The sequence below is a fragment of the Phyllostomus hastatus genome, unplaced genomic scaffold (genome assembly GCF_019186645.2).
Source record: "Phyllostomus hastatus isolate PE091 unplaced genomic scaffold, TTU_PhHast_1.1 phas_contig_147, whole genome shotgun sequence".
Classification (NCBI taxonomy): Eukaryota; Metazoa; Chordata; class Mammalia; order Chiroptera; family Phyllostomidae; genus Phyllostomus; species Phyllostomus hastatus.
Genome location: NW_025333603.1, coordinates 4,242,625 through 4,266,373, shown reverse-complemented (window position 1 = coordinate 4,266,373; position 23,749 = coordinate 4,242,625). Strand labels below are relative to the sequence as shown.

Here is a 23,749-nt window from a genome sequence, read left to right as displayed (position 1 = left end):
GTGGAGCACATCACTCTGAGGGCGCGTGACCCAGAATGCTGCAACTGCAGAGCATTTTAGCTTAAATCTCTTTTCTGCAATAAAGGAGGTCCTAAATCTTTTCTCAATATATGAGCAAAATGTGAAATAGCTTGGATTAACTGGAATTATAGGTGGATGGTAGAAGGTGGATAAGACTATTTTTAACCAAACTTTTTCTAAGAAATAGCTCACTAAAGCCACTTCAGCTTTTTGTAAACAAAAATACTGGCGAAAACCTTTTATGAGTAGACAACAGAATGCACCTTACCTGGGTGCATTCACACCACAGGTAAGAAAGCAATCACATTTCATGAGTGTGACAATACCCCAAGTCTGAGCTTTTAGTTTTTTCCTCCCCGATGGTTGTAGAGTGGAGTCACGGTGTCACACAGGGCCTTTAGCATGTTGAAAAGTCACAGTGCCCTTCAATCTTACCTGACCCAGTAAAAGGACCTCACGTTGCACTGCACTGACCGGAACTAGGACAGCGTCTAGGACAACCAGGTTCTCTGGTTTTGATGGTCATGACTAGAGTGAGGGGGCCCAAAGGCCTTACTCAGACCTCTGCTGGATTCCTCAGGGATTGATGCCAGGAGGGGCAGGGGAGACTGGCTGGCTCTCAGCACACTTACTGCGAACACTGCCCGTTAGGGCGGGGGTCACTTGCCTAGTAATCCATTTTCTGTCTCAAACACAAATTTGACGCGCTCTACTTGTATGGGGTCTTCAATGATCTGTGAGTGGAAGGGAACAAAGGTTGGTAAATGAAAGAAGGAACTTGTGTTACAACTACTGGTGCCTTAAAAAAAAATCAGGAGATTTAGTTTCTAACTTGACAAAATCCAATACAACAGTATCTTCAATTTCAACTACAGATGAAAAACTATTAGGTAACATCTGAAGACCCATTTATTTCCTGTCAATGTGTTCTTACCAACACCTACAGTTCTCTGTGGGTTGCATGGGTGTGTATCTCGTGCTCCCCAGGACAAGAGGGTTATGGTCTAACTGGTTTACCAAAAAGAAGTTCTGCTACAACATAGTTCCACAGACTGACGGAGTGGCTTACGCCACGCCGCACAGGGCTGGGTCTGCGTCTTACTCTTGCTGTGTTTCCAGTGCCTCGCACCCAGCTGGGCACAGCGCAGTAAGGTAAGTGGTTTGTTGCTGAGCAGATGAACAATACAGAGGCCTACTCCTGAGGAGCAACAACCTTCCAAAGTTTGTAGAAGCACCAGGACTGAAAGGAGGTACAGACCAGAAAGACAGGCTTTTAATAAATGGCATCCATGATGTAGTTCCTTAACTGAAAGCATTTATCAAATGCCTGCCCTATGCCAAGGCCTCTCTCTACATCCCTGCCAAGGTCTCAGGGACGTAAAGGGAACCCAGTCCTTCCCCCGCCCTTTCTCTAAGGAATCCCTGGGCTAGTCTCTCTTACTAGCTCACAACCAGTCACCAAATTCTATTGGTTTTCTTTCCAAACACCCCTTGATAGGCCCTTTGCCCCTCTTGACACTGGTCCCTCAGTGCAGGCCGTGTTATTCCAGATTCCGATACTGCCACAGTCTTCTTTTGTCCATCTTTCGAACAACTGCCAGGGGAATCTTTCCGAGACAGAAAGTAGGCCCCAGAACTCTCCTGATTAACACCCTTCCATGGTGCCCTGTCACTGGAGCTGCAACCTTAAAACGTCTAGAGGCTAGGATGACCAGAGATGAGCCAAATGGGCTGGCCATCAGACAAGGAGGGGTAGTGAGGACAGGGGGAGGCTGTGGCTAACAGGCCTCAGCGAAGGGGGCATTGCTGTGCTCTAGGTGACTGGGGCATGCAGGCATTGGGCTGATATGGCCAGACTGGATGACCTGCTTTTGCAGGAGAGGCTGACTCCAGGAATCAGAAAGCAAAACAGAACAACTTGGGCCACATAAAACAGGAACACAGGCAGTACTGGGTTACCAGGTGCCAGTGTGCAAGCAGTGTCCTACGGGAAAGGGTCCACATGCACTGATGCCCGAAGCCCTTCATGATCTGGTTTGGTCTTCTTTCCCCAAGCGCCACGTAGTCCTCACTACGTCCAGCCACACCACTTACCTGCAGTTCACGGAGCAATCTAGGGGTGTTGGGGAGAGCAGGGGCTATGGGGCTAACTACTTGGTTCAGATCCTGGCTGTTACTTATTAAGGGCTGGTCTTGGGCAAATCATTCCACCTCTGTTAAGTTCTAATTTCTAATGTGATACTGTAGTTTGCTGATTACAGCTAAATAATTTAGGTATATTTTTTATACTTCTAAAATTGGGATGCACCCTATAAGTCAATTACATTTCAGTGTAATGGCTCCTTAAAAACACTTTTATTAGAATGAACACAATCATTCATTCAGATTTGAATGGTTTAACCCTGACGGTTACTGTGAGTTTTCAACCAGATACCATGTGTGCTGAGCACAGTGCCCCGTTGGCAGCGGGGCTGCCCACCACTCCTCTGCTCCCTGCACTGTGACTGCCTGTGTGCCTGTCTAGCTCCCTCACTGAACCGAGAGCCCCTATGAGGTAGAGTTTTACCACCGCTCATCTCTAAGTCAGTAATGCACAAAAAATGACTGATATAAAGAGGATTCAGTAAGTGTAGAACAATAAATAGAAAAACAATAGAAGACACAACTTTTTATGTGTACACAATGCTGACTAATACATACATAAATACAAGTGAATCAAAACATTTATGACTTACCAATATCTCATGCAGTAGCTGGAACGTATTCTTTAACTCATGGGGTGGAGCTGTTTCTAGTTGGCTCTGAAATGTTTTTTAAAGGCATAAAAATTCTAGTTAAGTCTTTAGTGGAAAGCACAGTGGAGTGCCAGTCAACAGTGTCGGATCTAAGCCCTTGTTCTGCACTGACTGGCTGACCTTGGCAAAGTCAATTCCTCTCTCTGGGGGCCTCAAGTTCACCCAATGCTAAATCTGGGGAGTGAAATAAACAACCTCTAGAGTCCTCCCAGCTGTAACACTCTGTGGTGCTTTACTGTGAAATTAGGAGGGAGAGAGAAGGAAAGGCAGCCAGAGTCACTAGACAAACCCACATTTATATTTTACTTATGCATTGTATATCCTATTTTGTTTTCCAGACTATGCTGTTGTAGCTATGAGAATGCAAATGAGTATGCTCTGAGGTAAGTGTGCCACGAGTTAAGTATGTGAGAGAAAAATCTGCCAAGGCACACTGAGTGAAGAAAGCAAGGCCCAGAAAACTCACACTGCTCCGTGCACTTAATAACCTTACACATACGCATGGAGAGGGGACTATAAAGGACCCTGCATTACAACGCCACACCCTGAAGGTGTCAGGCCTGGCACTGAGCAAGCACGTCGCATAGCAGACCCCACTGCATCTTCACAATCTGTGAAGTCAAGTCACACTCCCTCTTGTTTTGCAGAGGAGGAAACTGCCCAAGGTCCCATAATCAGTAAGAAATAGAGGAACTCAGTCACCTCTGATACAGGTCTGCACAGAAAAGGCTGAGGGGAAACCACATTTTAATAGGAGTCTGAAGACACAATCCACTAGTCACCGCTACCTGTCAGTGCTACCTGGATCACTATTATAAGTCCTGGTGCGAGAGTGTGGCAGAAATTCTGTGGGCAGAACCTCATGCACATGGTGTCAATGTGCAGAAAGAGGCCTGGAAGGACACACGCCAAAGCGACAATGTTGGTCCTTGGGGTGGGAAGAAAGGGGACACACCTGGTTGATGTTGGTCAAAGTGCGCTGTGGCCTTATTTGTATGTTTTAATTTTTTAAAAAGAGAATGTAGTCATGTATTATCCATGTAATTAAAGGTTAAAAACTAATAAAATGATGTGTGTAGGCTTAAAGGCTTTTCTAGTGAGCCCTAGAAAGGCAGCAAACCATCTGGTTCCGCGCACAGCCCTGGGGCCAGACTGCCCATGCTCAGGTCCCGCTCTGCCACCCACCAGTTGTGTGGCCCTGGGCAAGCTGTTGCTCTGGGCCTCAGCTTCTTGAACGGAAGAGTGGTGATAAAACAGCATCCACCACTCACGGGACTGCCTGAGAATTAAGTGAGGTAAACGCTGGAAACGGTGCTCGCACCCAGGAAGCGCCACGCACGTGGTGGTAGTCAGTGCGCTGACCGGAGCTGCACACTGAGCTGTGGCACCGCTTCAGGTGAGAAGAACCTGCTTTCGATTTTTAATGTCCAGAGGGGAAATATCCGAAAATTGGAAAACATTTTACACAATAACGGTCACCAGAGCGTTACTAACTATGAAGTGATATTCTGAACAGCTGAAAACTGAGCTGAATGCAAACGCACTGCTAGCAAGGGCATGGGTCAGTAAATCACTGCACATGAGAGGGCGAAACATACTCACAGATAACTTTTAACAACATGGGAAATATTTACAATGGTAAGTGAAAAAAAAAAGCACAAAATCCTAGACAATAAAATGCTAATTATGTTAAAATACATGTGTAGAAAATAAAAGGGAATATTAAGAGAATGTTTGTGGTGATTATCAGTGAATGATGTTATTTAGGGCTCTCTTTTTAAAAAAGAGCCCATATCATTTTATGATCAGGAAAAACCATTAAGGACATTAAAAGAAGCACATGAACTGGGAGCAAAGGCTGGCTTTCCTAGTCTCAAGGGCAGGCATCAGGCTGCCACGAGGTTTCACTGAAGTCCCACCTTGATGAAATGCAGCATGGTGAAGGAGAAGCGCTCGTTACAGAAGCAGCAGTACACCACCATCTCAATGAGTGCCAGGAGCGAGCCCGTCAGCTCTCGCAAAGCAAACATCACCTGGTGGGAGGACAGAAAAGAGTAAGCTCTTCTTATGCCAGTTAATTGTCAACAGGTTGTTTCTGGCTTTAACTGAAACTAACTCGGACTTAACATCATCAACATTGCCTCAAAATAGGGTTTCTTTAACTGCTAGAGCTCCACAGATAGATTTCAGGGTATATATAGGTCTGTCTGAATTTTAACATAATTTTGTGCAAATGTGCATTTTTTTTCTTGAGTCACTTTCATCAGATTTTCAAAGGTAAATGCCTTTCCCAAACTAAAGTAATTACTAATAGATCCGAAAAATACACAATGTTCAGCTTAAAAAAGGCATGTAGCACAGCACTGTTAATGTAGTTGAAAAACCACCATGACACACAGACTCGTATATATGTGGAAAGCAGGTTATGGAAGGACTGGAAGATTCAACTGTCAAGAAGGGGCAGCTCCGGGTGGAAGGGGACATGACCTGGGCTACAGAGAGGCCACGACAGAGGGCTAGGCAGCCCCCTTCCATACTCCTGAGGTTTGAAAAAAATGTGTGTGCTTCACAGTTGTACTATTTCAGGGCTGGGACACATACGAGAGACCGGGAACAAAACCTCTGACAATAAACTGAGGAACTGTGGTTGGTGAGGCGCCATATACCTACTCGGACCTAGAGGGGTGGCTAGCTGGGCTGGACCTGGAGGTCCAGTAACATTCTCTTCAACTGATTATTTCTTTTTGACATATATAATACATAGGAAGGAAAATTAACTTGAAAGATCATTTCTTCTCTTAATAATGCCCTGCTTCATCAGAATAACATACAAAATATAACTAATAACAAAAGGTGTTTTTACTCAAATAGAAACAAAGAGAAAATGGCTTGCGAAGAACAAGTACATACCTCTAACAGGTACGGCTTCCCTTCAGACAAGAACAACAAGGCTTCTACTTCCTCATGGAGGGGCAACAGAGGACTTGAGGGAGCAATGCTAATGGGTGGCCGCTGTTTAAGTACACCAGGAGCTTCAGGAGACCAGAGAAACAGACCCTGTCTCACTTGATGTTATTTCATGAAATAGACATCTGCAAGGTCACACCACTTTCCCAAGACTCACACACACAACTGCCGAGTGCTTACAACCTGCTCCCTCACAGTGCAGTGAGGAAGCCAGACATGCAGACAGGACAGAACGTTTACCCATTCAATTCAGAGTCTGCCTAAGCTGCAGCAGTGCCTATTAAGATCACTAGAATCCTAGTGATCCCCTTCCCCGCAACCCCCACAAGACAATCGTTCAAAGCACTAAATATATAAATTGTTTATGGGAAAAATGCCCAATGTGACTCAGAAGAGACATTGGACGAGACGCTTTTGTTCCTCAAACACCATGGATACTAAGCAGAATTAACCCACATGGAAGGGTTATCCCATTTGCTAGAAAAACAAGACTTCACACTATTTTCTTTTACAAACCTATCTCGACTAATGAATTAGGTAGTTTTGTCTCTTTAGGTGAATGAATTAGACTTAGGAAGGAGAGTCTATCTCTGACAACCCAGGTGCTCCCCCAAGCTCCTTTAAGTCAGGGCGCATTTCCAGCAGAGTGCTGTGTGTGACTTTCCCTGGTTTCCTGTATGGGCCCTTACTGGTCAGAGGGCACTGAAACCCACCCACAGCCTCTGGGGTCAGGGGCTGGCACCCACATACTGGCTGCTATGCCATTTACTAGTTGTGAGGCTTGTGCAAGTCAGTAAATCGCTCTGTATCTCAGCGTCCTCATTCACAGAAGGGGGTAATATCCCTCTCATAGGTTTGCTGAGGGGATTATAAACACAGTAACTACACTAAAAGGACTGTGGAAAGGCAGAGCACACTGAAAACACTGAATGGTTTTCAGCTGCTTTGTTGTGTTGTTACTGCAACTGTGTCGGTGCTGCTGTGAGAAGGCCTGGGAGCAGCACCGACACAGCGCACACAGGCTGGGGGAGTGGACGACCGTGCAGGGCAGTCTGGTTCCTGCTCTGTTACGTGAGACCTGAAGTACTGGTGGAGGGTGACAAAGTAGGGCATGTTATCGACTACATCTCATATGTTCAAATACACTCCAGTGGCTTAATGTCCAGCTGACAGCTGAATCCCCTTTGTTTTTACAAAGGACTTTAACATTTTGTCTCATTAATCCTCAGTATACCTGTGGGGTTATGTTATTAATATTTCCATTTTGTGTAGAGAATCAAAAGGTCAGGTGGCTTGGTCAAGTTCACAGAGCTAGGAGACTCCAACCCACACCTTGGCAACTATACCACTATATCAGTTGTGCCAATTATGGTAATAAATGAACTCCAAAGTAGCCTTTAGTTCTAGAAGTTTTTAATACTTACATAACCTTACTCTCAAATAAATTACTTTCTTTTGTGACAAACTAGTAAAATAAAGTTCAACAACAATTAAAACAATATCCAATAGCTTAATGAGAAACGAATAATGCCCACTGAATCGCTAACACCGCCCTCCAAGCACTACTGACAAACTCAGGGCCCCTGCAGCTCCCCGAGGCGCGAAGGATGCGCCAGAGCGCCAGAGCTCACCGACGTTCCTCTGGGAGGACACATCCGAGTGCAGGACGAGCAGCGCCACTGTGTTGTGGAGGTTCCCAAACTCGCGCGCTTGCGCTGAGCTCCATCGCCGTATCTGTGCCGGAGAACACAGAGTGCACGTTCGTGTTCTGATTAGACACTTGAATATATTTTTTTTAAAAAAGTAACATGAGACAAGGAAGGGAAAGGATGTGTTGGTTCATCATAATTTGGGCCATGATCATTTCTCAGTATCTAATAGTGAAAGAGATCCAAGTACAAGAAGTCAGAGGTGCTAAGCTAGCTTAACAGTGTTTTTCTCCGCAGACACATTAACTCATATTCTAAAACAAATCCACTCATGTATTCTAATGTAGGTTTTGAGTGCTTACTATGTACCAGGTAATTTGCCTGTGCCTCAGTACAATGGGGAAAACCCATGAGGCTGCACACCCAGGGGCCAGACCCCTTCCCCACGCACTGCGCCGTGTGGGTGTGGGCGAGGTCTTCATGCTTACACCGCCCGGCCTCTTTGGACAATGGCAGAGATAACCTACTTGCTCTGGCCACTTTGTGGTTATGAGAACCAGATGAAACCTGAAAATTGAAAACGTCTTCGATGCTATGTGCTCCATAAATGCAAAACAATACTGATCATATGTGCTGCTGAACTGGAGTGAACTTAAACCAGTCCCCATTGTCAGTGGAGTCCCTGGAGTAGAAGAGCTTAAGTGAAAAGTGGCTGTTATAAACCTTAACGTGCCATCCTTACACTGAGCAGGCGGTTGTGCCGTAGCTCATTTTTTAACACCGAAGAGTGAGAGCAGCACAGTGGCAGCCAGGAGTGGAGGAGGCCTAGGCAGCACGCCCGTCGCCCCTAACGGAGGAAGGAAGACTACTATGCGATGCACATACAGGGCACACCAGAGCTGGGCCTGAATCCTGGCTCCACAACACTTCTGCTTTGTGACCTTGAACAAGTCACTTAACTTGTTTGCACTGTAATTCTTGCCTGAGAATGGGGATGAAGCCGCCTGTTTTATTGAAGTGTATCAGTGGTATAGCATATAAAGTGACCAGTTGTGTCTGGCACATAACAGGCACTCTATAAATAATATTTATCATTATTCTATGTTCACATTACATGTATTTTAAATCTATCAAATGAAAGAAACATAACTCTTGAGAGAAACATACCAATATAGAAACTTCAGACAGGAAAGCCACGTTCATATACATCAAACCCTATTAGTACAAAGCAGCTTCCCTTTCATTTCCCGAATGAGCAGTAATGTACCTGCAGCAACATCTTTTGGGGTACAACAGTACAATTTCACACGTGAATTCTGGCCTCGTTATCAGCACCCCAGAAACGACTGCCACCCAAATGCCCTCACTCACAGTGCCACAGAGCAAGTGCAAGGCCCAACGCCACCACTCCTCGCAGGATTCTGTACCCTGCCCTGCCCCCATCAGAACCAGTCTTCCCTTCTGTGCCATGTTGCATTGTAACTGACACTCCAGTCATTGCCATGGGTTGTTATTAGTGGGAAATTCTATGAGAAAGCTATGAAAATAACTGAACGATGAAGAATTTTAAATTCTACACAGTATGTACCTGGACTCGTATGAGATTAGAAATGTCTGTCACTTGCACAGAGCAGCAAGTGACTACAGAGCCCGTGGCCATGCCCCGGGCTCCAGCAGCAGGCGTTACCTGGCTGTTTTGCCGGTTGGCCCCGAGCAGAAAGCTGATCATGTGGCGCAGCGCTGAGTGCCTCAGGAGAAGGTCTGCAGCCCTGATACCTTGCTGTCACAAGATAGGAGGACGACACATTAGATGCCTACCCAGACAAAAACTGGTTTTAAAAACACAGTTCAATGAGCAGTTTTAAGGAGTCACTAAGTTTTCAAATGCTATAATTTACATATACAAAATACTTGCTCACATAAATCCAGTATTAATCAGTCTGTATTTTTCCCATGTACAAAATTCCTCCAGACTGTAAATATTCTGTGTTATAAAAAGATATTAGAAAAAAGTCATTTACCTTTTGTACAAAAGTGTTGAACAGGGAAAAGTACTGAGCGCAGTTTTTACAGTTTTCTGGGACGTCTTTCTCCAGCAGAGCGAGCAGTACCTCCAGTAACTGGTGAAAGCTTTTGAACTGGTTGGGGGAAGGGTGAAATCGCAAAAAGAAGAACAACGTGAGACAGGTGAACAGGACAGATCAGAAGTCAGTCACCGTAAGAACAAAAGGGGAGTCTGGCCGACACAATCCAGACTCAGATTCAGATGGGTTTATGCTTTGGAGAGCAGAAACAGATGATCAGTTTCACCTGCCAGGGAAGACTGGTGCTATAGAAATAATTAAAAGGAAAGCCTAGTTTTGTTTCTTAGATTTCAGTCAAGGGTGTGATTCTACCACCTAATGGGCACACTTTCTGTAGAGCCAATTTCTCTGTCCCTAAAAAAAGGTGGGGGTGGGGTGGGGTTTAGAGGAAACATATTTCTGAGTCACTCCCTCTACTGCGCTACTTCTTCACATAATCACAGATGCAAAGAATAAAAAACACAGACACAGGCATAGGGGCTAGAAATCAAGCCAATGGAGCAAATGGAGAGCAACAGCCTGACAGAATGACAACGGCAATATTGACTCAACTGTGAACTTACTTGAAAGCCCGCTGACGCCTCATGGAAAGCTTTGAAAAACATTTTATTTGTTTAGAAACCATTTTGGTTATCACATTACTTCTTCTTTCCCTCCCACCCCAACTGCTTGTGGACAAGTCTCTAGAAATTCATCTGTGATCTGAGAATTAAGACCCAGCTTACTACTCCTGTTATTCCTCTGAAGATGGAGTTCATAGACTTTTAAAATACTCCCGTGCATCCTGTCACACCCTGTATAAATACAGTAAGATCTAGCACTTATACAGCACTTCATTTTCAAAGTACTTTACAATGCAAAGTGGGTGACAAGAGGCACCATTTCCATTACAAGGGGAAAACTGACATAAAGTACATCAGCTGGATCTGGACATGAAACAGAAGTTACTGAGGCAAAAGGCTTCCATGCTTACGTCCCTCACCGCTCCTGTCCCTTTCCACCACCTGCAGTCCTGCCTCTAGAGGTTGGTGGGGTGACATGGTGTGGCCGGACCCCATCTATAGGGAGACTGCACTAATTCTATCTTTATCATTTTCTGGGTTGGTAGATGGGAGGAGGGAGGAGAAAGAGAAGGTCCTTATGCTAAACATCTTAGAAGACTTCCACAGGAGTATTTCGGAGCCATGGTATCCAAACTGTCCCAAGCAGTTCCCAATGACCTATTTTATATCTTCTGCATCCAGATAAAGTTTTGCTTGGAAAATGGTGTTGCTCTTTAAGCTGACTGAAAACCACTGCCTTGGAGTAAATCTCAACTTCCTTATGATTCCTGAAATCGAGAGACAGTCTTCTAGGTCCTTCCTAGGAGCACATCTGGCCTCCTGGCTCATTTGGGGCCGAGCAGAGCTCCTGCGGTTGTCTGGTCTGACAGTGCACCCCGGTCAGACGAAGCTGAAAGAACTAGGGCCTGAGTGTCAAGCGCTGTCCACGGATTAAACCTCTCTCTTAAAGAACGTGCTCAAGGTTGCACAGCAGAGTCAACAACTGAATTTGAAGCTGCACTGTCTAGAATTTGCATTTAGTTCACTGAAACACACTGCCTCCAGCCAATGTGGCTAAGGAGCCAATCAGTTTTAAAAAGAACATTTTTCTTTTTTTTCTTTTTTTATTTTTATTTTAATCATTGTTCAAATACAGTTTTCTCCTTTTTACTCCCAATCCAGTCCCCCCTCCCCACTTCCCTCCCATTACCACCCTCCCCTTAGTTTATGACCATGTGTCCTTTAAGTTTGTTCCTGTGAACCCTTCCCACTGTCCCCTTAAATTCCCTCTTCTCTCCCCTCCAGTCACCATCAGCCTGTCCTCTATTTCAGTGTCTTTGGTTATATTTTGCTTGTTTCTTTGTTTTGTTATTTAGGTTCCTGTTAAAGGTGAGATCATATGGTATTTGTCTTTCACTGCCTGGCTTGTTTCGCTTAGCATAGTGTTTTCCAGCTCCATCCATGCTGTTGCAAAGGGTAGGAGCTCCTTCTTTCTTTCTGCTGCATAGAATTCCATTGTGTAAATGTACCATAGTTTTTTGATCCATCCATTTACTGGTGGGCATCTTGGTTGCTTCCAGCATCTAGCTATTGTAAATTGTGCTGCTATGAACATTGGGATGCATAGCTTCTTTTGAATTGGTGTTTTAGTATTCTCAGGATAGAGTCCCAGCAGTGGAATTGCAGGGTCAAAAGGCAGATCCATTTTTAGTTTTCTGAGGAAGTTCCATACTGCTTTCCATAGTGGTTGTACCAGTCTGCAGTCCCACCAGCAGTGCACTAGGGTCCCCTTTTCTCCACAACCTCTCCAACACTTGTTGTTTGTTGCTTTGTTTATGATGGCCATTCTGTCTGGTGTGAAGTGGTATCTCATTGTGGTTTCAATTTGCATCTCTCTGATAGCTAGTGATATTGAACATCGTTTCATGTGTCTTTGGATTTTCTGTATGTCCTCCTTGGAGAAGTGTCTGTTCAAGTCCTTTGCCCACTTTTTAATTGGATTCCTTGTCTTCTTAGAGTGCAGTCTTGTAAGTTCTTTATATATTTTGGAGATTAAACCCTTGTCTGAGGTATCATTGGCAAATATGTTTTCCCATACAGTTGGTTCTCTTTTAATTTTGATACTGTTTTCTTTAGCTGTGCAGAAGCTTTTAATTTTGATGAGGTCCCATTTGTTTATTCTTTCCTTTATGTCCCTTGCTCTAGGGGACAAGTCAGTAAAAAAGTTTCTTCGTGAAATATCTGAGATTTTCCTACCTACGTTCTCAAAAAAAAAAAAAAAAAAAAAAGAACATTTTTCAAAGTTTTCCATGTAGTGTCAGCTGTTTGAAACAGCAAACTTGGGATGTAACTGCTGTATTTGCTAGCACTTAATAACAGATTGAATAATCAGACTTAAATTTTCCCTAGGTCTTAAAAGCTTTGGGGATTGAGGATGGTAATAAAGACCATGGTTTGTTTTCACATGTGTTGTACTGTGAACCAGAAATCAGGGTCAGGAAGAAGAAGAAATTCAGAAGAACAGGAACAGATTAGGGAATAATGAAAACCAATGAAGGAACTATTTTGGCCAGTGGCCCCTGCATAAATGGCACTATGTGGTCTGGTTGCCAAATGCACGTTTAGATCACAAAAACAGCTTACGAGGAAAGAGACGAAGCCAGGGGTGGCTCAGACTGTGTGTGGGTCTAGACCAGAGCCTCTAGACTCAGGCTCGTCTCACTCGAGAGAGATCCAATACAAGCTCTTGAGAGAAGGCTCTGAAAAGGGAGTGTTCTTGAGAGAGAATTCTGAAGCAGACCCAAGCAGACCTCAATTCCTGGCCTATCTTGGTTTCTGGGATATGAGGAGGAAAAGTCAGAATGCCTTGTACCCTGGCATTCACCAGAAAGTCGGTCCATAGAGGGTGCATTCTATGTGGCAAAATTACCAGAGTCCAACCCTAGGCTCTCTTTCTTACCGTGTGCAATTTTAAACGTTGGGTAAAAACAGAGCACACAGAAACGTGAAAACGAGACTGACCTTATCCTGATAAAACAAGGCACTGTCCAGGGTTTTCTCCAGAATAGTGGCCACAGCGACTCGCACTTCTCTCACGTTGCATTCCAACAGGAATATCCTAGAAGAAAGAGGAGGGGGTGTGAAAAAGCAAGGAAGATTCTGCAAGTCAGCCTTCCCCGCATGGGTCCCACCTACAGTCCCTGAAACAGAATTACTCCCAGATGCTGGTTCAAGTCTTCTGAGAGCTTCAGCACATGCCACAGGCCCCTGTGAGGGAGGAAAGCCAAACAGGAAAACGAGACCCCGAATACTGAAAAGTGAAGTTTTTCCTACTTTTCCCTCTCTTCCCCTAAAATGAGTATCTGTATAAACACAAATTTGGACTTAAAGAGATATGAAAAACCCTAAAATTTTATAAATTCTCTTCACTCAGGAGTTCTTGCTGGTACACCCCTTGAATTTCTCAGAAGAAGACACTCCCTAAAGTTCTGAGTTAAGAGAGCGCCTCTGAATCCCCCTGTGCACTTACATTTCTACCCTTTTACTTTCCATTCCTCTCCCCTCCCCATCCTCACTTTTGTTCAGTCCTGGAAGTGTTTGAGGATGAAAAGGCCCTGCTTCCCTCCTTATTCTATGATGATTCTGGTTACAGCAGTGAAGGTTTGTTAGGGCACCTTCTATTACCTCTGGCATGTCCAGCGTTAGTCAGATACCACACTGTGTACCACAAACGCATTACCTAATTCAATCCTTTACACCACTAGGGTGTAGATGAGGGGCATTAGCCTGTGGTGGCGGGCATGGTTAGGCAGAAACACCTGTGCTCTGGGGGTGGCTGGTGGTGATCACCTGAGAGCACCCAGGTGATCACATGCTTCTCCATTATCACCTGTTCTCTCTCTGCCTCATACGTTTGCTTTGACATGAAAACCCACGTTATAATTACCTGAGGGAAAACCTACCTATCATTTCTCATACAGGTATTTCTCAACTTACAATGGTTTGATTTATGGTTTTTCGACTTCATAATGGTGAGAAAGTGACAGCATTCAGCAGAAAGTGTACTTTGAATTTTGATCTTTTCTCCTGCTCACGTTATGTGGTGCAGTCCTCTCATGATGCTGGGAGGCCAGAGCTCCCAGCCAGCCATGCATTCAAGAAGGAAAACCACTGAGTCTGCACTGCTCTCACTGTGCTAGCTGATTCTGCCCAACTGCAGGCCAACGGAAGTGTTCTCAGCATGTTTAAGGTTGGCTAGGCTAAGCTTGGTAGGTTAGGTGTATTAAATACATATACAACCTATGGTATTTCCAGCTTATGAAGGGTTCATTGGGATGTAACCCATTGCAAATCAAGGAACACCTGCATTTCTTAACAGAAAATTCTCATTCTACAAGAAAGATATAAATGTAACGTAATTTTGATGACCCAAGTTCCCCTTGCAGCAGTGAGAGTGTCCCTGGCCTCTGAGCACAGCAGTTGCAGTTCTCCCTCTGCTCCTAAACAGAAAGATGAAAGGGGCTTCACTTCCGTTCACCCCACGTCGCTGTGAATGCGATGCACTAGCTATCTAATCTGACTCAGACAGACGGGCTCTGTTCAAAACCCACCAAGATTCTAAGTGCCAATATAATAAGGTTTAAAAGACAACAAGTGCTCCTGTAATATTTAGCTTTAAGTGTTGATCAGATTTCAAATTCAGGTTTAATTTTTTTGGAAAGAATATCTATAGGGGGTGTTCCACATTCCTTGTCAGATACGAGGAAGCACCATGAGAATGCAAACCGACCCAGAATATGGGGCTCTACAGGGCAAATAACCAGTCTCCATTTCCTCAGCCCCAGATAAACGGCACGACAAAAAAGGAGGTGGTAGGGGACAGGAAAAATGAGAGATTGAGAGTCTTAAGAGACATATAAACCCAATACAACATGTGAAGCTTGTTTGGATCTAGATTTGTACAATATAAACCCAATGGTAAACTACTATTTTTGAGACATCTGGGGAAATCTGAAGCTGGACTGGGTATTGAATGACATACAGGAATTATTTTTATTTCTGTTTAGTGTGATAAAGGTACTTGTGTTTTTTTTTTTTAAACTTTACCTGTTAGAGATACATGTTAAAATTTTTATAGTAAAATTATATGTCTGAAGTTAACTTTAAAGTACTTAAGAGGAAAAAAAGCACGCATGTGAGGGTGTGCGAGGAAGCTGGAACAGATGCACAAAGCTGGCCAAGTACAGATGACTTGAGCTGGAGAACTGGTAGAGGAGAGGTTCACTATTCTGTCTACTTTTGTGTTTAAAAATTTCCACCAAAAAGCCCTGGCCAGGTGGCTCAGTTGGCTGGGGAATTGTCCCGTACATCAAAGGACTGGGGGTTCAATTCCCCGTCAGGGCACATACCTGGGTTGCAAGTTTGATCCTTGGTTGGGTTGTGAACAGGAGGCAACTGATCAATGTTTCTTTTTCTCTCTCTCTTTCCCAAATCAATAAACATATCCTCAGGTAAGAATTAAAAAAAAATCTCCCATAAAAAAAGATTTTTAAAACTATCCTTTATGTTAGTATTTTTTGTTTAATTCTCACTTGAGGACATGCTTATTGATTTTAGAGAGAGGAGAAGGGAGGTGTGAGGGGGGGAGAGAGAGAGAGAAGGAGAAACATCAATGTGAGAGAGAAACATCGCTTAGCTGCCTCTTGTGCGTGCCTGAAGAGCCCTGACTGGAGACAAACCTGCAACCTAGGCATGTGCCCCAGCCGGGAATCCAACCTGCCACCTTTCAGTGTACGTACGGGACAACACTCCAACTGAGCCACACCAGCTGGGGCTATGTTAGTATTTCAGATTTCTTCAGATCAATTTGTGAGCAATATTTATTACTAATTTAATTTTTTTACCATCATAATTACATTTACTAACTTCCTAAAAAAATGATCTGAGAGACAACACCCTCTTCACATTTACAACCACTAAAATATTAGTATAGTTTATATTTATTGTTTAGTTGTAACGATAACCTAAGTTATCTAAAGATTTCTAAAGAAATAAGTAATTAGAATATTAATTCTTAAAAAATATGAAATCATGGCAGTTGATAATGATGAGTAATTGGGCTTTATAAAGAAAGAGACAAAATAGAATAAACACTACCAGGAAAAGTTTAGGTAATTCACTGGGATTCTTTACCATTAGGAATTCTAAGAAACTGAAACATATTACCAAAGAAGTTACTGAGTTTCTTTGAATATATTTAAAAGCAACTCTGTTCAAATACAAGGGAATGAACTAAATAACTGCCATGTTCCTTCCAAATAGATGATAGTTCTATGACATTCCACTGTCTAACCCAATACTCAGGAGTCCTTCTGATAGGAAGATATTTTGGAATTAAGCTCAATAATTGGGTGAAAGGTTATCTCTGATGCAAACTCTAAAGGGAAAGGCACATAACACTTTGAAGAAATGTTTGTATGTTCTCTTGTTATGAACTGTATGCATATATGCTGTACAAATATTTGAGTGCTTACTATTTGCCTGGCTGTGTAGAGTAGGGAACCAAACGAATGCAGCTTCACCCTAAGAAGCTAAAGTTTAGTGGGGGAGATAGGTAAAACCACAGGACAGGTTAACAGGGGGACCCCCTGTAAGCCTGAGTGTGACCGGGAGTAAGAAGCCTGACATGTGAAGGATAAGAAGGTGCTTACTATGCACAGAATGGAGGGGAGAATGTTCTGGACGGAGAGAGTATCAGGCTCAAGAGTCTTCAGGCAGGAAAAAAGCTGAGTGTGTTGAAGGAATCAGCAAGCCATTGAGGGATAAACACACTGGAAAGTGAAACAAGGTCAGTCTAGAAAGACAGGCACAAACCATATTCAAGTAAGGCCTTGTGGGTTATGATAAAAACTTTTACTTTATTATGAGTGCAATGGGAATCCACTAGAATGTTTTTAAGTAGAAAAGCAACGTCACCTAGGTTTTTTTTAAAAATTTGTTTAAAAAATAACACTTTTGTTGCTGTACGGGGGAGATGGGAGGAAGGAGAGGTGGATATATGTATCAGGCAGGCAAATACACGGACGTCTGAAGCACAGACCTGAAGATGAAGGGGACATGGGATCGAAAGTTTCACAATCAGCTCCGTTAAGCTGCTGCCAGACTGTGGGTCCCCGGGGGGAAGCGACTTGGATTTCGGAACGCCCTCAGGTCCATCAGAGCTTTGGGACATGGCTGCCCTTAGCACCCGGCCATCTGCACACCTGCTCTGCTTGCACTCACTGAACCCCGTGTCTGAGTCTGGTCTGACAGAGGTGATTTTGGAAAGAATGATTTTGAAGTGATCTAAATAATTTCCTCACTGCTTCACTAGTGAGGACAGTTTAACATTGATCCCAATCAGAAAAATAATTTCAAGTTGGAATAAAAAGAGCTGCAAGAAACTTGCCCTCTAAATCACTGAAAGGAACACATTTAATTAAAAATCTTGACACTTACTTGATCAATTCTCGTCCTTCAGAACTAATAAAATATTCAACTAGCCACTGACAAGCATCAAAACTTTTTGAAAGTAATGCTTCAATAGTGGCAATCCATTCTTCAGTGTCAATCCTTCAAAAAAAAGGCAGAGAGTGATGTTAGGAGTATAGCCCCAGGAAATAACCCCATGGAATGTCACTCCATCTTAAAAATTAAAAAAAAATTGGGGGGGTAGGGTGGGGTGGGTAGGTAGAGGTAAGTTAAATACTCTGTGACTGCTAACTAGCGTGGCTCCTGCCCCTCAGAGGCCAGTGCCTTGCATTCTGGGGTGTCTGTGGTCTGACTCATCACTCCTACCCCCGAAAAGAAAATGGTGTGAAGAAGCTATCTGCATTTTCTTCAAAAAACTATAACTGCAAAAAAATGCCCGAGCATTTTGTTTTGCTTACTTAACTGACATTCACAAAACGCCTACTTCCTACACGTTTATATTTTATTGTTACAATCATTAATATTATAGTTTATGGAATAAAAATATTTGAAGAGCAAAAAAAGGTGCAATGGCTATTGTACCCATGGCTTTATGCCACCCCTCTCCAGCCCCTCATGCCCTAAAATGGGAAGCATAAACATACTGGAAACAGTGTGCAATGTTCAGGCAGCTTGAGCAAATTTCACAAATACAAGTAACCAAATAAATTTCCTTAGTCAATCGTATGCCAGACATTACAAGACACATATTATTTCTTCTTTTTGAATCAAATAATAAAGATTGGTATCATTTAATATATCTTTAATTATTGGCCATGAATTAGTGTCATTATATTTGTTATCTCGAGAGTTTCTTGATTGCAAAATCTTTCCAAAAACCTCTCAATGCTAGCAGAAGCTGACTGCTAGAGAGAAGAGGTGGAGAACGCCCATGGTCTTCTGTTAACTGGTCCTCGCATCCTGAGCATTCCCTTCTCGCTCCAGGTATATCCTGTAAACCAGCCCACAACTGCTCTCATCCCTCCCTCCCACAACTATTTACCGGGGGCCTCTGTATCAAGCACCCCACCAGGCACTAAAGAGAAAAACCAATGATGACTAACATGCAATCAAAGTCAAGAGTTTCTATGGCATCACTCCAAACACGCTAGCTAACCCTCTGTTAAAAACGCTCCATGAGCTCCCACTGAACAGAGCCCACACTCCCTTCTCTGGCACTCAGGGCACTCCCTGAGCTCCCCCAAACCCAGTATTCCATCTCACGTCAAATGAGTTCCTTAAGAGAAGGAGTAAAACATGAGTCATTCACAGTTCCTTAGGCAAGTCTTGCCCATTACTCAAGGTTTTCCCCTTCCACCTAGAATAACTGTTCCTCTATTTTGAGTTTCAAAACCCTCTGAGAACATCAGTGTCTTAATGCCAACCTGATCCCCATATCTGGATAGGGTTCTGCCCAGTTTCCAAAGATGTACAGCATTTAAGCCTTGCATCACAGTTATTGCCTGTTTAACCTACCTTTCCTACTGAATTAGAAATTCCTTAAAGATAGGAGCCATTAATCATCTGAGTACATTAGGTAGTTTCCAACTACCTAAAACAATGATTTAAAAAGTTGAATTTATAAATTCAACTTTAATGGAATTAATCAGTGCTTTTTGCTATAACTATTCAAACATATCACTTCTTACCTGAGTTTTTTCTTTGTCCGTAGGTAAGTTTGAAAAAGGAACTGAATGGCAAGCTGTAAGCTTACCTTTGCCATGCAAGGGTAGTATGGATGCTTTAATTTGGTCTGAGGTAGGGAGAAAAAAAGAGAGGATATTTTTCACAAAGGTTTATAGATTATTACACATTGTTATAAGCTAAATAATACACATATAACAAGGTTTAATACTAATAAAAAAAATCTAGCCAGTTCACTATAAAAAATGTTCCAGTTAAACTTTAAAGAAGGTTAAGAAAGACATCTTCATTTCTTTTATGAAGCCCTTTCAAACTAGGGTCTTTAGACCACAAGATGCTGAGTAACCTATCAACAGACTAGGAAAATTTCCCCATTATTAGCAAGTTATAATCATGATACTCAAAGAGAAGTACTTGGAAGTACTGGTAAAAGCTGATTACAAATTAGGAAAAATTAATCTCCACAAAGCCCAATATCCACTGATATCACCTCATGGCTACTCTTTGAATCTTCACAAAGCTTAGAGAAAAAGCATTTCAAAAAGCCAGTACCTAGAAACCCATGCCCGTTCACAATCTGTAACATATACTACAAATATTGCCTGTATTTTAATATCAGGCAGTAACTCAGCAATTTACACATTTGTGGGAATATTATTGCATCTAAAGGCTAACAACCGAGAGTGAGCATGAGTCACTGAACTCTTGAGCTCAAATACTAATTCTTATAACTCTTTCTTTCTTCAGTACCAATCCAACTAGTACTTACAGCATTCAATGATGCTAAAGACAAAACAAAACTGAAATAATCACTACTGTACACATCTCTATTCTTCATAAACTTGAGGTTTTCATCTCTCACCATCTACGAAAGAAAATTGGCAATTATGTTATTTTTTAAAGTGTATTTTACTGATATGCTATTACAGTTGTCCTACTTTTCTCTCCCCTTTATTCACCCCCACCTGCCCCCATGTAGGTTCATGTCCATGGGTCATACATATAAGTTCTTTGCCTTCTCCATTTCCTGTACCATTAACCTCCCCCCATTTATTTTGTAACTGCCATTTGTGCTTCTTATTCCCTGTACCATTTCTCCCATTTTCCTCCCACCCCCCCTCCACTGATAACTCTCCATGTGATCTCTATTTCTGTGATTCTGTTCCTGTTCTAGTTGTTTACTTTGTTTTTGTGGGGTTTTTTTGGTTCAATTGTCGATATAGTTGTTAGTTTGTTGTCATTTTACCATTCATAGTTTTGATCTTCTTTTTCTTAGGTAAATCCCTTTAATATTTCATATAAGGGCTTGGTGATGATGAATTCCTTTAACTTTATCTTATCTGGGAAGCACTTTATCTGCCCTTCCATTCCAAATGATAGCTTAAAATTAGCAATTATTTTAAAGAAACAGGGTAAAAATTCAAACTGTAGAACATAGTTTTAGTGATATGTTAGGTAAAAAGGATTCATAAAAACCCTATGCTCAAGCTTTGAATTTTTTTTAGAAAGAGAGGAAAAATCTTCATTTCAATACATAAGAAGTTGTAAAAAGGTGAATTATCATTCATTAAAATCAAATCCTTTTGGGAAATTTGGGAAAACCACCATGTGAAGGACAAGTGAATTCCAACCTATTACTCTGGGTAGGAAGGGACAAACAGAGCTTTCCCATGCTCTCCTTGATTCAGACGGCTTAATTCTCTCTTTCTTGCCACCTCTCTTAGTGAAAGACTCCACATTTTTCTTCAGTCCCCTGGTCTGGCTACTTTGCTTCTGACTACTTAGTGTAGAAAGTCTGGATGGGGTGGTTGGACAGTTCTGAATTTTAATCCTGTCTCTGAGACACCAGCAGGTCATTTTTCTTCTTCTGAGCTTAATTTTTCCATCTGAGGAATGGGAAGAAAACCTACTCCACAGGAGTGTTTTAGGAATTAGGGATTTGTTTAAAGCGTGCAGCATAGAGTAGGTATTCAATAATTAATGGTCATCACTGTCATTAGTTTTACTCCAAAGTTATAAAATTTAACTTTTTTTTTCTCTAGATACAATATATTAATTTTAGCAATGTGTTCCTTTACTGCACATGGCCTCTACTTATTTATTTTTGGCATTCAACAGCCACACAGGAAGTGCTGATGATGTGGCCAATCTTGAGTCTGTCACTGCCTCTGGGACCTGACATGCGCGTTTCGTGACATGGTGGGTAAGATGTGGCAGGCACTACAGGTACAACTAAGCCCACAAGATGACCCGTGGGGGCACTTCTGGACCTATGAGACAGACCGTGACACTATGTACATTTTCCCTTAGACTTTTTAATACAGTTCTTACCTGATATATTCGAACAGGCATTTTCTCCACAAACAGCCCTTTCTTCTCGCCTTTTTTAACCAGTTTGGTTAGAATAGAGAGCCGGTCATTGTTGGGACGGTGGGGCCGGGGAGACGACTGAGGTGAGATTTCTGGTGAAGACGGCGCTGACCTAAGAGAAGGAATCAAAAACTGTATTGTATAAAGTGGCTACTGTTTTAGTAGTTCCTGTAACCTGACAATTCTACATCAACAGGGTACTAGACTTAAAAAGTAAATTGTATACTTTCTTAATTTAGTAATTTAAATTCAAATTCACAGATAACAGGGAACAAAAAACCTTTCTGACAGTGCTGAAATAGTGCTTACTATGCTTGGAACATAAGTGTATTCAATAAATGCTGAGATGAAAAAAATTTCACTTCTAGAATAAAATAACTTATATGCATTTTTCTAAATATAACATAACTTCTTGTTAAGAAAATAATGACCAGGTAGCCATAAGAAGAAAAGGGGTAGAGCAATTTACTTATTTTCTTTTTAGAATTTTCCTCTAGCTTAGCCAATCTCACTTAAAAACTGAACACTACACTCGAAAGACCCCAGTATCACCTCCTGAATCGCACAGCAAACTACACGGAAAGGACACTCACAGAGAGAGATCTTCGGCTTCCTGACGCACAACACTGACCCGACTTTTCTTTGGCAACACTGGGGAGTTCTGATCAGACACCCTTTGGTAGAAGAGCATGTAGGCGTTCCAGTATCTCCGGCGGACGTCAGTATATGGGTTTGCTTCGTGACAAGACATTAAGAAAGAAGTCTTTGTAAATAAAAAGTTTTCTTGTCTTGATAATCTAACATAAAGAACCCATAAATCCAGCAAGTAGGTACTTACTAAATTTGTTAAATGCTAAGTGTAAGCAAAATGTGTGTCTTTTTAGAGTGCTGCTTGGAATTACTCATAAGGTGATACAGAGGGGGCAGCTGGGGGTGGTTGTGTGGTGACAGAGTAAGTGAAAGAAGGTAATACTCCCAGGCAAGTCTCAACTCAATCGAAAAGTAACATTTGAAAATAAATTCTGTGGCCCAGGATGGGATTACAATGGCCCCATTTAATCATCTCCAGAATAGCCAAATCCAGGTAAATTATGGCAACAAGACTATATTCAGCCATTGGAGGTTACTACCATTAGATGCACGACTGTCATGGTATGATATCAAATCTTATACCAGGAATCTAATACAGCTAGATATTTTAAAATGAACCCAGAATATTTCAAAATCATGTTTCAGAAAGGCTAAGGTCTCTGAAAAATGTTTCTTCTTTAAATAGCAAATTCTGACTGAATTTTGTGATGCATTTTTTTCTCATCCTTTTCCTCCTGGGGGTGGGGGTTCTGGAAAGATTCCTTTGCCACACTGTATAATAAGTATGGATTTAAAAACACAGATGCTAGAAATGTCTTCTCTAATTAATTACACCTCCAGATAAGTAAAAAGGAAACTATTTTTTTTAATCCTCATCGAATGATATGCTTTTATTGATTTTAGTGAAGGGGGGCGGGGGACGAGAGCAAGAAAGAAACATCAATCAGCTGCCTCCTGTGCTTTGACCAGGGATCAAACCTGAAACCTAGGTACATGCCCTGAGCAGAAATCAAATCTGAGACTTTTTGGTGCATGAGACAATGTTCCAACCCCCTGAACCACCTGGCCAGGGCTTCTGAAACTATTAAGGCTGAAATTCTGCTTTCATTAGTTTCTCTTTGATATTCATTTCATACATTTAACTTACACTTTCCCTACTCCCCCCCCACCCCCCACCAAAGCTGTTGTAAGAAATTATTTAAAAAAATTTTTGTAAGCAGCTTAAACATTTTCCCTTTGGCTATCAAAGAGTTCATGGATGTATGTAGCTAGAGCAGCAATACATTAAAAAAAATCTATTTTTATGCCAAAAAACCCTGCTTCCAATTTGATAGAAAATCCTAACTTAAAAAATTGAAGCTCATGGAAAATATCCATTTGTAAATACTTACTTTGATCATAAACCTTTGGCCTATACTCTCCTCCAAAGCATTCATATTCCAGGGTCTCATCATTTAGGTCAAATTCTTCTATAACTGTGTCATTAAATTTATACCACTTTCCTTTTCCACATCCCCTGGAGCCCACAGATAAAACAAACATTATAATAAAACACAAGCATCCCACCTCCAGTATTC

The 23,749-nt window shown here is 42.2% G+C and overlaps 1 protein-coding gene across 2 annotated transcripts in view; it reads right to left on the bottom strand.

Annotated features, from left to right (window-relative positions):
* The window catches only part of USP24 (ubiquitin specific peptidase 24), a 137,171-nt gene that overhangs the window by 8,039 nt on the left and 105,383 nt on the right, over positions 1-23,749 (bottom strand). For both annotated transcript variants that reach the window (XM_045858191.1, XM_045858182.1), the window contains exons 50-63: positions 23,564-23,688; positions 22,175-22,316; positions 21,543-21,693; positions 19,981-20,076; positions 19,217-19,320; positions 17,556-17,669; positions 13,080-13,176; positions 9,454-9,570; positions 9,120-9,212; positions 7,415-7,517; positions 5,727-5,848; positions 4,736-4,849; positions 2,757-2,822; positions 689-755 (exon numbers count right to left, since the gene is read on the bottom strand). In XM_045858191.1, coding sequence (XP_045714147.1) covers positions 689-755; positions 2,757-2,822; positions 4,736-4,849; positions 5,727-5,848; positions 7,415-7,517; positions 9,120-9,212; positions 9,454-9,570; positions 13,080-13,176; positions 17,556-17,669; positions 19,217-19,320; positions 19,981-20,076; positions 21,543-21,693; positions 22,175-22,316; positions 23,564-23,688 — 1,511 coding nt within the window. The remainder of the gene's footprint in view (positions 1-688; positions 756-2,756; positions 2,823-4,735; positions 4,850-5,726; positions 5,849-7,414; positions 7,518-9,119; positions 9,213-9,453; positions 9,571-13,079; positions 13,177-17,555; positions 17,670-19,216; positions 19,321-19,980; positions 20,077-21,542; positions 21,694-22,174; positions 22,317-23,563; positions 23,689-23,749) is intronic.